The sequence below is a fragment of the Bolinopsis microptera genome, chromosome 10, assembly GCF_026151205.1.
Source record: "Bolinopsis microptera isolate Bmic1 chromosome 10, MBARI_Bmic_1.0, whole genome shotgun sequence".
Taxonomy (NCBI): Eukaryota; Metazoa; Ctenophora; class Tentaculata; order Lobata; family Bolinopsidae; genus Bolinopsis; species Bolinopsis microptera.
Genome location: NC_087081.1, coordinates 14,130,200 through 14,147,715, shown reverse-complemented (window position 1 = coordinate 14,147,715; position 17,516 = coordinate 14,130,200). Strand labels below are relative to the sequence as shown.

At 40.0% G+C, this 17,516-nt stretch overlaps 1 protein-coding gene across 1 annotated transcript; it reads right to left on the bottom strand.

Moving 5' to 3' along the window:
* Positions 1-14,206: 14,206 nt before the first annotated feature.
* Positions 14,207-15,501, bottom strand: LOC134821650 (D-inositol 3-phosphate glycosyltransferase-like). The gene is made up of 2 exons (XM_063832353.1): positions 14,694-15,501; positions 14,207-14,211 (listed from the first exon to the last, which is right to left on the bottom strand). Exons 1-2 carry the CDS (start codon positions 15,499-15,501, stop codon positions 14,207-14,209), a joined length of 813 nt encoding a protein of 270 aa, XP_063688423.1.
* Between the last annotated feature and the right edge of the window lie 2,015 nt (positions 15,502-17,516).

Here is a 17,516-nt window from a genome sequence, read left to right as displayed (position 1 = left end):
CTGAGGTAAATGCTCAGCGGGATCTGACGTCAATTTGTCTCTGAAACAAAAAAGAACATCATTATTTGTGATATTAATCGAATGATCGTGTGAAATTAAAAATATTAAATGTAATATATATTCACGTGCGGTACCGATTACATTATAATCGACATATTCATTATTCAAAATATGTTAGCTGCGCTCCAAATCAGAAACTAATAATCAGTACCACCAAATACCAACGAAACGAACGACGAACGAAACGAACGAACGAACGAACGAAACGAACGAACGAACGATACGAACGAACGACGAACGATCGAACGACGAACGAACGAACGGAAACGAACGAACGAACGAACGAACGAACGAACGAACTAACGATAACGATCGAAAACGAACGAACGACCGAACGCGACGCACGAACGAACGAAAGGGATCGGAGAAGATCGACACGATCGAACGAGAAGAAACGAACGAAGGATTGTTACTATCAGGTCTAGGAGTTGTGGGTCGGCTGAATGTAGTTAAGTAACACATGTATAACTAGGGTCTCTGTGTTCAGGGCACGTGTTTATCAGGAGAGTAAGGATGTGACGTACTGTCGTTTATAATACCACACGTGTTTCCGGGTTGTATAATATTATAATATTAGAGGAAGGGTAAATTTGGGGTGGGTTTTACCAGAAAATTAGAAAATTTATGAGGAAAAATAACCCAAGTTCATCAGTTTATCTAATTCAGTTCATTAATATTCCCAATATCCTACCTTCAGGAGTAAGACCGGTATGACCAAGAGTCATAATTAATTAGTCATAATTATTGTCATAATTAATCATTGTGACCTGAAAATCTGTAGTTAATCAGAGGACACATACACTGTGCTTATTGATATAATATACATCCCCGGTTACATTGATATCAATGTAGAGATATAAGATGATTATTTCTAGACAACGACGGGTCAGGAACGATAATGAAAAATGAGGAGGTGATTTCAATTTCAATGATAGATATACAGTTGCAGAGCAGCGACCCGTAATAGGATCATAAAAGCTACTCTTAGGTTCAATTTAAGAGATACCGGTCACATTAATTGAATCTCTGCTAAGAGTTTTAATACAAGTGGATCACTCTTTGACCGATCCTCTTTTTTAAAGATCCCATTAACTACGAACAAGGGATCAGGGTCACTAAGACCGGGGGATCAAATCTCGGAATCACAGTTTAACATCTACTCTCACCAACAAGAGATCAGACATACTAAAACCTCTAACTCTTTAGAGAATCAGGTGTTAACACCATAATAGCAGTATATTACATACTTGTTCCAAGATTTAAGTGCCCCCAACACTTTCGGCAGGATATCATTTTTTACTTTGTTTTTAAAGACGAGGGAAATTTTGAAAGAGAGGCCACTAACTTTATGGTCGCTCAACTGTTTGAGAACTCCGGTTAATATGCGTGTAAAAATTAATCAGTGTTTATCAGTTATACCAGGTGCTACACGGGGAGGACGAGTGGGGGGAGTTATAGAAATGGTGGGGGGGGAGGGGGCGAACTCATGAAATCTGACGTGTAACTCATTCAATCAGGTGTTTATCAGTAGTATAACGGTGCTTACCCGGGGAGGGGGAGTGGGGGGGGGGGGGGTAATATGGGGAGGAGGGGGGAGCACTAAGGTACAATGACGTGTATTTAGGAATCCATGTGTTTATCCGTATAACGGTGCTACCACGGGGATGGGGAAGTGGGGGGGTTATAGTGGGGGGGCAGAGGGGGGAACTAATGTAATATGACGTTGTTAATCATTAATCCGGTGTATATCAGTTATAACGGTGCTACACGGGGAGGGGCAAGGTGGGGGGATTTATAGTGGGGGGGGGGGGGGGGGGGGGGGGGAGACTACGGTTACAATATGACGTGTATCATTAATCAGGTGTTTAATCAGTATAACGGTGCTACCACGGGGCGGGGGAGTGGGGGGGGTTTATAGTGGGGGGGGGGGGAGAAGAACTAAGGTAATATGACGTGTAATAATTAACTCAGGTGTTTATCAAGTATAATCGGTGTGCTTGTACACGAGAAGGGGGGAGTGGGGGTGGTTATAGTGGGAGGGAGGTGGGAAGAACTAAGGTTATATGACGTGTAATAATTAATTCATGTATGTTTAGCAGTATAACGTGCTACACGCGGAGGGGGTGTGGGGGGGGAGTTTATAGTGGGGGGGGGGGAGGGGGGAGAATAATGTAATATGACGTGTAATCATTAATCAGGTGTTTTCCGTCTAACGGTGTACCCGGGAGGGGAGAGAGTGGGGGGGGCAGGAGGGGGAGAACTATGATCTTGGGAAGTGAGTCATTTACTCAGGTGTTTATCAGTATCCACGGTGTACCAGGGGAGGGGGGTGGGGGGGGAGGGGGAGAGAGAACTAAGTAATATGACGAGTAATAATTATCGTTGTATATCAGTATAAAGGGCTACCACGGGAGGGGGAGTAGGGGGGGGGGGGGGTGGGGGGAGGGGGGGAAGAACTAGGTAATATGAGTGTAATAATTAATCAGGTTGTTTATCAGGTATCAAAACGGTGCTACCACGGTGGAAGGGGGAGTGGGGGGGGGAGAATGTTATAGTGGGGGGGGAGGGGGGAGAACTAAGGTAATATGAGTGGTACTAATTAATCAGGTGTTTATCAGTAAAACGTTGTGCTACCAAGGGGAGGGGAAGTGGGGGGGGGGAGGAGGGGGAGAACTAATGTAATATGCGTGTAATTAATTTAATTCATGAGTTTAGCAGTAGAAACGGTGCTTACCCAAGGGGAGGGGTGAGTGGGGGGGGGGAGGAGGGGGCGGAGAAATAAGGTAATAAGACGTGTAATCATTTAAATCAGGATTTTCAGTATAACGTGCTACACCGGGGAGGGGGAGTGGGGGGGGTGGGGGGGAGGGGGAGAGAACTAAGGTAATAATGAGTGTAATAATTAATCAGGTGTTTCTAGTTATAAACGGTGTACCACGGGGGGAGGGGGGAGTGGGGGGCGGAGGGGGAGAACTAATGTAATATGACGTGTAATAATTAATCATGTGTTTCTCAGTATAAAACGGTTGCTACACGGGGAGGGGAGTGGGGGGGGAGTTATTGTGGCGGGAGGTGGGGGAGAACTAAAGGTACTATGACGTGTAATAAAATTAATAGGTGTTTATCCGTAGAACGGTGCTACCAGGGGAGGGGGAGTGGGGGGGAGATATTAGAGGGGGGGGAGGGGAGAATAAGTTATATGAGTGTATTAATTATCAGGTGTTTATCAGTAATAACCGGTGTACCCCAGGGGAGGGGGAGAGTGGGGGGGGGAGGGGAGATCTAAGGTATATGGACGTGTAATAATATCAGGTGTTTATTCAGTATAACGGTGCTACACGAGGCGGGGGCGAGTGAGGGGGGGGGGGAAGAAACTAAGGTAATATAAGACGTGTAATCATTAATCAGGTGTTTACAGTATAACGGTGCTACCACGGGGACAGGGGGAAGTGGGGGGGAGTTATTGTGGGGGGGTGAGGGGGCGAATAAGGTAATATGAGTGTAATAATTAATCAGGTGGGTTTAATCTGTTATAACGTGCTACCAGGGGAGGGGGAAGTGGGGGGTAGTTATTAGTGGGGGGGGAGGGGGAGGAGAACTAAGGTAATATGAGTACTGTAATAATTAATCAGGTGTTTATCAGTATCACGGTGCTACACGAGGAGGGGGAGTGGGGGGGGGGGGGGAGAAAGAAATAAGGTATTTATGAGTGTAATCATTAACTCAGGTGTTTATCAGTATAACGGTGCTACACGGGGGAGGGGGAGTGGGGGGGGGTTATAGTTTGGGGGGGGGGAGGGGGAGAACTAAGGTAATATTGAGTGTAATCCTTTACATGTGTTTATCAGTATTAACTGTGCTACCACGGGGGGGGGAGGGGTGGGGGGGGGAGAGAAAATAAGGTATAATATGACGTGTAATAATAATCAGGTGGTACTCAGTTCTAACGGTGCTACCACGGGGAGGGGGTGTGGGGGGAGATATAGTGGGGGGGGGGAGGGGGAGAATAAGGTAATATGACGTGTTAATCATTAATAGGGTGTTTTCAGTATAACGGTGCTCCCCGGGGGAGGGGGAGTGTGGGGGAGTTATAGTGGGGGGAGGGGGGAGAACTAAGGTAATATGACGTGTATCATTAATCAGGTGTTTTCCAGTATAACGGTGCTACAAGGGGAGGGGGAGTGGGGGGAGTTTCTAGTGGGGGGGGGAGAGAACTAAGGTAATATGCGTGTAATATTATTATGTGTTTATCAGTATAAGTGTGTTACCCCCGGGGGAGGGGGGGAGTGGGGGGGAGTAATAGTGGGGGGGGGGGAGACTAAGTTAATATGGGAGTGTAATCATTAATCAGGTGTTTATAGTTATACGGTGCTACCAGGTGAGGGGGAGTGGGGGGAGTTATGTGGGGGGGGGAGACCTAAGGTAATATGACGTGTATTCATTAATCGGGTGTTTATCAGTATAACGGTGTTACACGGGGAGGGGGAGAGTGGGAGGGAGTGGGGGAGTTAGTTATAGTGGGGGGGGGGGAGGGGGAGAAGAAACCTAAGGTAATATGACGTGTAATCTTTAATCAGGTGTTTTCCAGTTATAACGGTGCTACGGGGAGGGGAGTGGGGGGAGTTCGTTATAGTGGGGGGGGGGGTGGAGAGAATAAGGTACTGATGACGGTGTAATCCATTATCAGGTGTTTATAGTATACCGGTGTTACCACGGATAGACCCTCACACCAAGGCGGGACCTGATGTAGCCCAACTTCAGTTCAGAATCACGTTGAGGAGAGCAGGTTAACGGGTTGGGTCCAAAAAAATAAATTTTTTCCACACAATAAAGAAGTGCGATGAAATCACAAGGAAAAAGGAAAAACGGTATAATAAAATCACACAATGAAACGGTGTGTGATAAAATCAACAAAGAAAACGGTTGTGATAAAATCCACACAATGAAACGGTGTGATAAATCACCAATGAAACGGTTTGCGATAAAAATCACACAATGAAACGGTTGTACAAAATAACACAATAAACAGGCGATAAAATCCCAGAAAAAAGGGGTGTGATAAAATCACAGCGAAAACGGTGTGATGAAGTCACAGAGAAAAACGGTTGTGATGAATCACAGAGGGGGAAACACGGTGTGATGATCACAGACGAAAACGGTGTGGATAAAATCACACAGAAAACGGTTGGTGATAAAAATCGCACAGAAACGGTGTGCTAAAATCGCACAGAAAACGTTGTGATAAAATACATTAATAAAAAAGAACGTTAGAAAAACTATTGGTGATGCCTTTATTCATTGGTTCCAAATTGAATCTTAACAGTTTGACATAAAAGTGGTTGGGACACAATATGGGAAAAGGGCTCTGACATAAATTAAACAAGAAACAAACTGGGTAACTATTGAATATAACGGTTTGCCTTTAACCAAATTTCAAGGTTTCGAATTTTTTTTTATAAATTTATAAAGTTTGTTGTGCAATACAGTGAATAAATTATAGAAAGTGAAATTATAGAAAGTCAGGTAATCGAAACAAAAGAAATTCCATACCAACGAAACATTTAATTTAAATAAATTGAAATCGAATCGTCATTGAATAAGATAGATGTGTCAAAAGTAGCTGTCGTCACAAAGTAGACTGTCATACCAAGTAGCGTCGTCCCTGTCGTCAAAATCATAATTTCCTTGCTTACTCTCCTCCACAAAGGAATGTTCTCAAAAATCCAAAGCAAGAGCTTGTGTTAACTTTAACTCTTTACTGTTGAATGCTATGTAAGTCAGAGAAAAGTATGAGGAAAATGCATTTATAATGGACGTCCTACCAAGATCATGACAGACCTACCCTTTACGATCGTTAAAAATTCGACAGCTAGTGCAGATGTTGTCACAAAAAGGCAAACTTCTTTACATCAGAAGTAGATAGTGAAGTTTTTCTGGGACAGTGTTGCGTATAGCGTTATCTGACGACGAGATAGCGTTAATTAGTGTCATCTATCGTCATAGGGCATAACTTAGCGTAGATGACGAATTTCAACTATCGGTAAAGTTATCATGGGTCACAACCTGTATTGAGATAACCGCATTCCTTTATCATAATTGTAGCTAGAACTTACATAACTCCACTTATAAAATTAAAACCTATTTATAATGTTACCCATTAATGGCCATCTAAAGTTGCTTAGCAGTGGTGTGAGCACGCTGTGAGCGCTGAGGTTAGACACTATTACAGGAGCTGTTAATACTTGCGGGGTCGTCTAGTGCTCGTGCGTTCTACACAGGGTCTCTTCTTTACAGCTGTAAGTGGGGGCGTTATAGTGATAGGGGGGGTGGGGAGTTGATAAATCCCAGCGGTGGTGTTTCGGAATAAATCATTTTAAGATCTTAAACATACAGTCTCTACTATGCCAACATTAACATTTAGTATCTGGTATGAAATGTGGATTCTGGGTGGGAGGATGGATCAGGACATTAGGACTGTCGTAATCAGAATATTCAACTTTACTAAAATTTGACATTTATATATTAATTTTAATATTTAAATTTAAATATAATATCGAATGTTATAATCGTTACCTCTTGACAATGTTTCATCAGTTGTTCGTCTATCGCACATGAAACTGTAATAGCATGTTATTGAAAACATACTTTGTAATTAAGGTTGTGTGAAATACAATTTTCTAACCCAACGACCAACTCAAATTTCACTAATTACACTATACAATCATCTTTATAGCATGTCTGCATTTTGAAATGTTGATAAAACTTGAATGATTTAATTTCTAAGGTATTATTTGTTAATAAGCAGGCCAACAATCATAACTTATTATGTAGGCTTGAACTCTCAATTTTAAACGTCTAGAAGTTTAGTTATAATTAACTTTAGCCCTTACCCACATTTCTCTCAATTTCCTCTACAAGTAGGCTTGTAAGCCTGTTAGTCTGCTTGGTTAGCGTTGACCTTACTGACAGGAGAATTAGCATTGTTCCAACAGCTATACAGTTCTTAGTAGGGTCTGAGAAGTGACAACTGTGCGTATGATATGGACACGTCAGCTGAGCTTTGCGATAGGGCTGTTATGTTCTCGGCTGCATCTGAGGGTTGGGTTGGTTTTATGTTATTATGTAATAAAGGTAGAGAATAGTATTGACTGTTAAAATTGTTCAAGTAAAGAAAATTATTTGGTTGGATAACATTTTTCTTGAAAGTTTAGCTAAGCATGTATTTGACAATTTCTTTGTCTCTCCTTAAAAAACTAGAATTTTTCAGCATTTAACGTCATATCCACTCGAACACTAAAGTATCGGACGGGTACCCTCGATAATATCACCAGCTAAAGTATGAGACCGTGAGCTCGAGAATAGGGGAGCGTGGCGTCCTCCTGAGGTCAAAACCTTGAAAATATAGAAGTTATACTGTGTAATTATGATTTTTCTGTGTTTTCGTATGGTCTGTACTTAATCCAAATGGCCAGATCGGTTGTAGAGCGTATTATCAAGTCTGAATTCCTTTTCTTTCAAAATAAATACAAGATTTACTTTATATAATATATTATATCAGTAGCAGTAGTAGTAGCAAAATTTTTTCCGGGGGGGTTTTTTTTTGTATAATAATGGCTATAATAATGATGAAAAAGTTGAGATATGATAAATGACTCATTTCAATTTACATGATGTCGGTTTTTAACTCTGATTTACCCTTCTTAAGTAGTATCTGATTCTCAGCTCTTTAGCTGGATCTTTGGAAGGTCTTCTGGATGGTTTCTTCAGATTTAGTGGGCTTCCTGTTCCTGAAGACAAATAATGTAGTTTCTAACAGGTAATCTTTGCAAATTGTATAGATCGAGTATGTATTAAATAATTCGAAGATTTCAAAGCCTTTTGAAACCTTTTTAATTTACATTTTTCATGGTTTTGCACGACTGTAGAAACACAAAAATTTTGTACTTAAAAAATTCTATCGATAATTTCAGTGATTTGAGCTTACTTGGATCGAGAGTGGTCAGAGATTTGGAGGTGTCATGACTGCAACTCACCATACACCGATCTCATCTCCTTCAGGTGGATGTCAAGCTGGCATTTGTTGCTTCAATGTCTCCTACTTGGTGGGACGTGGCAAATTTTGCCAGAGCGTTGCTCGCAAATTGGCACTTTGTATTGTTCTGAAGTAGTGTAGGTGCTGATCGGACTCCTTTATTTATTGGTGGACTACCTTCATAGGAACTTATCTAGGCAATATAAAAGGTAGAGTCTGGTTATTTTTATAATTTCATATTTTGAACCAAAAAAAGAGGGGATCTAAAATCAAACACGGATTCATATAGGAATCATGTTTGATTTTGAGAATCTTGAAGGTTAGGATTGCAGGGTCGGAGGTTAAGTTGATATTAATTTGAGGAACCGTCCGCAAATGCAAATTGATACCGAGAATGAAATCGGTCGCTCGCTTTTCCCATTCAATAACCTTTATTACAATACGTAATTAGCCGTGAATGAATGGGAAAAGCGAGCGACCGATTTCATTCTCGGTATCAATTTGCATTTGCGGACGGTTCCTCAAATTAATATCATTTTCTTTTGTTTGGAAAAGAGAGACACTGGCAGCGGTTCACTCTACCCATGATTATGGGTTTTGGTCAAATATCATCTCTTTTTGATTATAATGTCAGGATAATTTACACAGTCGAAACTTAATAAGGATGTAATTTCAACGATTTCGAAATTTTACCTTTGAAAACGTTTCCTTGTGTTTAGGTAGGCATATCTGTCAATAACAGACTGAATATAGCACTTTTTACTCATTCAAGTTGGCATTAAATTCATATATAATGCCATTTTAATATCGTGGGAAAGCAGAATATATTCGAAATCACGAATGAGCAAAATTCTCACCTTTCGCACGTGCAAACTTTGAGCGGACGTTGCGTGCGCATAAAATATTGAATCACCATAAATTTTTGCATAGTGTTATTTAATATATAGTTTGATAAGCATGAAAAGTTTCAGAAGATTTCAAAAAGAACTTGGATCACAACGGGACTCCAAAGTTGGTAAAAATCGTGAAAATAACAATTTTTAGTGATTTTAGCTATTTTAAATGAATTTGGGCGTGTCCCCACGTGTGCAACTTTTCGATTTTCAACTTTAAAACTAGCCTATAACACAATTTAGACCTTTAGGAAGCAAAATTGAGCTCCACAATCCAAGGGATGGCCCAACACCAGAGAATACTAATTCACAACTTTTGTGTTTTTATAAAATTATTCTTCAAAAAAGCACAAACCTCAATAGCGAATATCTTTATGAAGGAGCAAGGTAGGAAAACTTTCCGGTAGATTTTCAGAATGCTTGAACAATTATCTAAGGTGAAAATGTCCTCAGATTTTGAATAAAATTACTCCTTAATGCTTTAAAATCGATTTGAAAAGTTGTTATTTTGTCAAAAATCAAGTTTTAAAAACACTTAAATTGATGACGTCATCAAGTGATGATGATGACGATAAATTATTTTTCGATATAATGTAAACTAAAGTATAAACAATTATCTTTAAAACCTGTGGTTCGAAATGACTGTATCTTTTATACTTTTGAATCTACGGACACTTAAATGTAGGCTACAATTTACTGCAAAAGCGTCTATACATATATATATATATAGCTTCACGTAGAGGCGTGAGCTAGCCGGCTAAGCCGGCTTAGCCAGCCGATCGAAATTGCCGGCTTAGCCAGCCGATTGCCATCGGCTAGCCGATCGGCTAACACATTTTCAGCAGTTATCACTTATCTATACTTCAGGCCGGGAATCTAGACGGCATGTAACAAATTATACCATGATCGACTTTAGAGATAAATTTCATAAATTTCAGAAAAAGTACGTACGTGCGCAAATTAAATTGTATTGTACTATGTACTCAAAAACTTTCTGTCCAAGATGGACACTCTTAGATATTGGAAATGTCGTAGTGATACATTGCCCCTTCTTTCAAAATTAGCATGCGCTATATTTTCGGTTCCTGCATCCGCTGCTGATGTGGAAAGAACATGGTCAGCAGCAGGGCTGACTGTAAACAAGAGGAGATCAAAGATCTCATCAGACAATTTAAAAGCCATTCCCTAGCAGGAACCCGTGAAATATAACCCTAAACGGTGTCAAGACTCAAGATACTGAAATAATTATTACTTATTTAATTGGCGTTTTTGACACCACTTGGGGGTCCAAATTTTCGGCTCTAAAATCATTATTCCTCGGCCAATTTTTTATTTTTTCATGCTGATTTGGAGGATATTAAAGCATTTGACCCAGCCAAAAAAGTTTCAGTTGTATATCTTTTACGGTTTTTGCAGAAAGTTGCGTTAAAGTCGATGCCGTGGTGTCAGTAAAATGGCACAGATATATATATATATATATTATGATTGGCTACTGGGACACGTCATACACACGGTTGGATATATATATATATATATCGTCTCGCTTTATATATAGTAAGATTAATCGTAACAGAGATATTTTTTAAACTTTTATAAGTAAATTAGAGATTGACTCTGACCAGTGAGAATTTCCTAACTTATTATTAACTAACTTATTATTATTGAAGTTATGAATTATGAAATTGCCTTACTCGGGATTATTACGACGGGTTTATTAACGACCGGTTAAAATATGGTTCGGGAAAAATATGGCGAAATTGCTCAACAAAACCCACCACATTTTCCCGGTCGCCATTTTACCAGTGTCCAACCTTTCAATTTTAGATTCAAAAATTTTGTCTCAGATGTAAATTTCCTTATTAGAGAGAAGCAAGTTTAGAAATTTTCGCATTGCTAAAACTTGTGAAACAAGTCGAATTATCAATAATTGTTGAAAGTAGACAGAAATAATGACTCGTGGTTAATCAAACTAGATGGAAAATAATTTTTAACATTTGAAGCGTAACAACCAGATCGATATTAAGATAAAGGGAGAGCTGTTTCAGTTTAGTCTTCCAATAAGTTGTAATCATCTTCGTTATCTTCATCTGGATCATCCCTTTCATCAGTTTTAATTAATTCAAGTTTTAATTTAACTGTTACTTTTACTTTGAGTCTTATTTCATTATGTAGGATAGTCAATACCTAAGAAATTAAAAATTGGCCTATTTAAATCAAATTTGACAATAAGGATATATGACAAGAATTGGGCAAAAAGGTGAATTTTTTGCAATTTTAGCCAAATGAAGTCGAAAAACCTACAACAAGTGTCCCAATAGTCTTCTTTAGTGAATATAAGACAACGATTAAAATATGAGCACCCATACCCCTTGGGAACCCTAAAAGCTGAGTAGGCGGGTTTATTAACGACCGGTGAAAATGTGGTTCGGGAAAAATATGGCGAAATTACCCTAAACCCACCACTTTATCCCGGTCATAATAATCCCGAGTAAGGTGTATCACTTGTTACCTTCCATTTCAAGTTTTGCCCTTAAAATCGACATAAAGTATAAAGAAACATAAAGTATAAGCCAATCAATTTTAATACAAAATAGTAATATTAGCAAAATAAAAATGTTTGGTACAATATCTGACATTAGGATCTGGTAATCCCATTCCTAGTTTTAGCCGGCTTAGCCGGCTAGCCAGCCGATTTTTTCTCTTAGCCAGCCGATTGCCGTCGGCTAGCCGGCTCACGGCTCTAGCTTCACGACAATCTGTTGTAAAACAGGGGTTCCAGAAAACCCACTTCCCGATACTCCTGCAACATGAAATTTTTATTACGGTCGATTTGGACAAGGTCTAGACGCTCTGCAAAGTTTCAGATCTCTAACTCGATATTAACATGGTTTTTAAGGCACCTGAATATGGCGATTTTGGGTTTTTTACCTAATTTCGTATAACATGCTGGCGCGTATTTTGCGCAAATTTCTTAAAAACCTCCACATAACTATTTCTTATTCCTGTCATCGTTAACATTGAATTAGAATGTTTTGAACTTAAATATACCTGCTGAACTACTTTCGATGAGTCTTAATGCCTGGAAAACAATAAAGGGGATATAATAGTATAGGGGGTACATAGTGTTGTGAATATAAGGGCAACGGTTATGCTTGCCAGCATTGTGATAAAGAAAGCAAATACAATTATAACGTTATGAAATTAATTTCTTCTATATATTTTAGAATTATGTGAATCCTAAAGTTCAGTATCTCTATATATAAAGTTTTATAATATAAAAAGCGTTCGACAGCATTAACCGGGATGCCCTTTTCCACATCCTCTCCCTCTACGGTATCCCTACTCCACTTGTAGATGCTATCAGGCTTCTTTATGACTCATCGTTCTCTCGTGTCCAGACCATCGACGGCCTTACTGACTTTTTTAGGACACTTATTGGAGTTCTTCAAGGGGACACTCTAGCACCCTTTCTCTTCATCATCGTCCTTGACTATGTCCTCAGAAGCTGCATGGGTGACGAATTCGGTCTTACCATCGTGCCTAGGAAAAGCCGAAGAGTGCCTGCGGTCAAAATCACAGACCTTGACTTTGCTGATGATTTGGCCTTAATTTCAGACACCATAGAGCAAGTCCAACTTCTGCTGACAGACCTTGAAAATGCAGCCGCACAAGTTGGTCTTGCTATGAATGCTTCTAAGACCGAGTTCATGACCATCAATATCCCTGACACTGTCGACTTACATTCTATCTCAGGCCGCCAGATTAAACAGGTTGATGACTTTAAATACCTCGGCTCTTTCATTGCGGACAGTAGAAAGGATTTCAACTCAAGGAAAGGAATGGCCTGGTCAGCCTGTATTAAACTGCAAAAAGTCTGGTCCTCTGGCATTTCCGAACAACTGAAAGTCAAGTTCTTTAGAGCCTGTGTCGAACCAGTATTGCTCTATGGATCAGAGACATGGACCATAAACAAGCAGCTTGAGAAACGCCTCAACGGATGCTACACCCGTCTTTTAATGAAGGCCAAGAACATCTCGTGGAAGAAGCATCCAACCCTCAAGCAGATCTATGGCAACCTTCCATCTATTGCCTCAGTGGTTGCGTCGAGGCGTTCCAGATTTGCTGGGCATTGCATGAGAGCTTCTGACCAAGTTATCTCCACTATCCTCCCCTGGCGACTTGCCCAATCGGGCCGTGGAAGGAGACCACTCACCTTCCTGGACGTAGTAGCTCGTGACACTGGGCTCCAGTTAGACGACCTTCGAACTGTTATGTGCGATCGAGACGTGTGGAGGCAGACAGTGAATGGGATTTCGATTGAGGATCGCCCAAAGTAAAAAAAAGTAAGTATAATATAAACAAACAAAATCCCAATTTACCATAAACTCCAGTTTACCGCGGGTATTTCTTTTCCCCAAACTCTGCAGTATTAGTAAATCGGGCTTTTATTGTATTCAGTTTGAACTTTTAAGATACAGATGATATTGATAAGAATTGCGCCCGTTGTTTCGTTTTGGCAGACGCTAGATTTCCATTCACTATAAGTATAACTATAAGTACAATATAAGCTCTAATCAGCTTACTTCATAATAATAATATTAATAAATAATGCTTTATTAATACGGGAAACACTTGAAATTCAATTCAATTGCTGTAGAAGTAAAACTTAACAATTGTATCTGTAATTCAAGAAATTGTAAGCAAAAGTAAACTTCAACTATAATGGCTGGGTGGCCTAGTGGTTAGAGCTTCCGCTTTCTGTACAGAAGGTTAAGGGTTCGAATCCCAGTGTCACCCAGTCTAGGGAGTAGCTAAGGATTCATTGGATCTATGCGATCTCATCGGTCGACTCAGCCGAATGATAGGAAACTTGATTGAGGGTTAAATGAGGAGGGGTGCCTGTGCCAAAAAGATCAAGAATCTTAGGATACTCCTTCAGAACATCTACAATGTAGTGTACTGTAAAACAAGGGCGGTCGAACTATTCGATGACCCTGTAGAGGAATCTACGAACTTTACAAATTACAAATTACAAATTACTCATGTTTTATAGTTATACACATATCAGTACACTACGCGTGCCACGTACAAATATATAGGAGGTGCATTATGACTATGAGGCGCAAAATTCAAATGCGCTTTTATACTTTTTCGACGAGATATTTCGCAGTATTTTGTTAAATGTAGTTTTATCGCTCGGAAAAATACATATTGTAAGCAATCAGCCTGAAATTTAAGACTCTGTTAGTTTATTAGTCTATAACTATAAGGATGGCTGCAAAAATTATTTTTTTTAGCTTCATGAGAAATTATTGAAAAATTGAAAAGTTCTATAATATTTGTTATTTTACGTAGATTTTTTGTTGCCATAACTCGGCAGTTTTTTCAATTTTTGGAAGTTGACATATGCATAGTAACGGACGGAAGTAAGGAAGGAAGGAAAGAAGGAAGGAACACGACATATATTCACTTTCAGACCTACCTACCGCGCGAGCCGCGGTTTCCAAAATCCACGTTTTTCTGCAAAAACGACCATTCGTAACCTTTCACATTTTTCCAAAATTGTGAAATGGAAAAATCAGCGTATAATTTTTGGAGCACGCTTCTTCTCCTTGTGGTGATTTCTAAAATCACGTGACTTAACTTTTCCGCAGTTTTCTCCCAGCTGTTCCGTAGCCCGATCTCCCTGTTTGTCTTCCCAATCTCACTAATCAGCTTTTTATTTCCCGCTAACTTCTCAAACGCTTCCAGAATAGCTCCTGCGTCTCCTGAAGGTCCATTCACACCGTTTTCAATAAGCTCATCAGGTCCCCCTACCGCAGAAACGATCATGCAGCAACCTGCCGCCATTCCCTCAATAACCACCAGTCCAAATGCCTCATACAGCGAGGGGACCACCATTATATCCGAGGCTGCCATATACTCAACTAACTCACTCATTCGCTTTGCCCCAAGGTAGTTGAACTGGGGGTACTCTTGTAGAAGGTGCTCTGAGGGAGACATCTCGTATTCTCCGATAAGGCGAAAAGTGAGCGGTATATTTGTTTTACTGAGTGCCTCGAGTGCAAACTTTATTCCTTTCCCCGGAGAAAATCTCCCAACGTATAGAACGTTCATAACGCTGGAAGAAAAGTTTAACTTATTTCTGGAATGTTCCTCGTCTAGATGTTTGAACTTCTCGAGCTCAATGCCTGGAGTAATGTGAATTGCTTTTGTTGCATTGGTTAGCCCTTGTTCATTTCTAAGTTGATGAACTATGCATGATGCTTTTTTGTTAATCTTCCGCTCCACCACCATTCTTTTTTCACCAATTTCTGTTATCTGTTCCGACTGGAACTTCAGGATTCCCAAAGAATGATGAACATGTACTTGTGGTAGTCCTAATTTAATCCCCACATACCCACTCAACCAGTAGTTGGTGAAAACAGCTTCAAATTCAGTCGGATCGATCTGAGAGGTGAAGTTGTCGAGGTGATAATAGAAAAGGTCTCTAAAGAGATGCTGACCGTAAACCATCATTAAAACCTAGTTTTGACATCTTGACCCACTCAGGCCGCCCCTAAGGGCCACGGATAACCCATAAAAGCTACAGGGGGGGGGGGGGGGGGGGGGGGGGGTAGGGCAAAAGTAATATTACATACGTTGGGTATTATACCACCACCGTGTTTCATATTATGGACCTGTAACTTTACGACAGTTACTAGTTACTTAACCACCAAAACTTGTGCCACCTACCCGGGAACGTAAATATCATACAGGGGTAAAGATTCTCAGTCTGGACTTGTATGGGATTTGACCTGGATTTCGGCTATTTTGGAATGGGCGTGGCCCCTGGGAGTGGCCTGAGTGGGTTGGGAGGTCGAAACTTGATTTTTCTGGTGGTTTGGGACAGGTAATAACTATTCAAACCCCTAAACCTGTTCCAAATACCCCGGAACATATAAATCCCCTACAGGGGTAAAAATTTTCAATCTTGATTTGACCTGGATTTCAGCTATTTTGGGATGGGCGTGGCACCTGGGAGTGGCCTGAGTGGGTTGGGAGGTCGAAACTTGATTTTTCTGATGGTTTTGGACAGGTACTAACTATTCAAACCCCTAAACCTGTTCCAAATACCTTGGAACATAAATCCCCTACAGGGGTAAAGATTTTCAATCTTGATTTGACCTGGATTTCAGCTATTTTGGGATGGGCGTGGCCCCTGGGAGTGGCCTGAGTGGGTTGGGAGGTCGAAACTTGATTTTTTTTCTGATGGTTTGGGACAGGTACTAACTATTTAAACCCTTAATTGACGATGTCAATTCATCTCAGCTCGGTGCGGCACAGCTTAGCGCATCTCGCCGATCTAGAGACAGCAACGCCGATCTACTTCTAAGCTAGAGACAGTAACGCGTCGCGCTACAATTTAAACCCCTAAACCGTTTTCCAAATGCCCCGGAACATAAATCCCATACAGCTAATTAGCTAGCTGAGCCATTTCGGCCGGTGAGCCATCTCGGCCGCCACGGGCAAAAAAAATCATTTTCAAAATCAAAATGGTTTTCAAAATCAACAATCAAAATCAAAATGGTTTTCAAAATCAAAATCAATATCGTTTTCGAAATCAAAATCAATATCGTTTTCAAAATCAAAATCAATGTCGTTTTAAAAATCAAAATCAATATCGTTTTTAAAATCAAAACCAATATCGTTTTTAAATATTAAAATCAAAATCAATATCGTTTTCAAAATCAAAATCAATATCGTTTTCAAAATCAAAATCAAAATCAAAATCAATATCAAAATTGAAATCAAAATTGAAATCAAAATTGAAATCAAAATCAAACTCAAAATCGTTTTCAAAATGAGAATCGTTTTCAATTTCGATATGAAAATCGTTTTTTATTTAAATTTTAAAATCATGTTACAAATTAAATTCAAAATCGTTTTTATTTTGTGATTAATTGTATAGTTAATTTTTTAATTCAAAATTTTCAGTGAAAATTTAGGTGAGCCAATATCATGTCTCGGCCGCCATACTGGTGGCCCACGAAAGGATAGCATGAGGGTCGGAACAGACGGGCCTTGACTCTCACGGATCGTGTCACGTAGTATATGTTTAGAGATCATGAACGTTTTCACGTCAGTCACGAGAGTTGTCATTTAATGTGTCTAGTATAGGGGTTGTGAGAAGGATCCGGTAAAAACTACTAATCTGGCATCATTAAGCGTTTGGTGTAAGTTGACAATAGTGGTAATATGTTGGTTGTCGAATATGTCGTTGACGGAGAGGTAGTAGTCCTGAAAGTACTGCCCCATCAACTGTAAAATGGCTGGATACTGCCCGATAGTAGAGGCTCTTACGGGCATTGTCTGCTCGATACGCTAGGGACCCCAGATACACCTTACTAGACGTATTTTTGACCGTAGAATCGATTAAAAGTAGTTTTAAGATGATTGGACTGACTTTTTGGGGGTAAAATTGCAAAAAACCGATTTTTGGGCAAAAAATAGGCCAAAAAACCATGTTTTTTGATATTTTGAACAAGTTA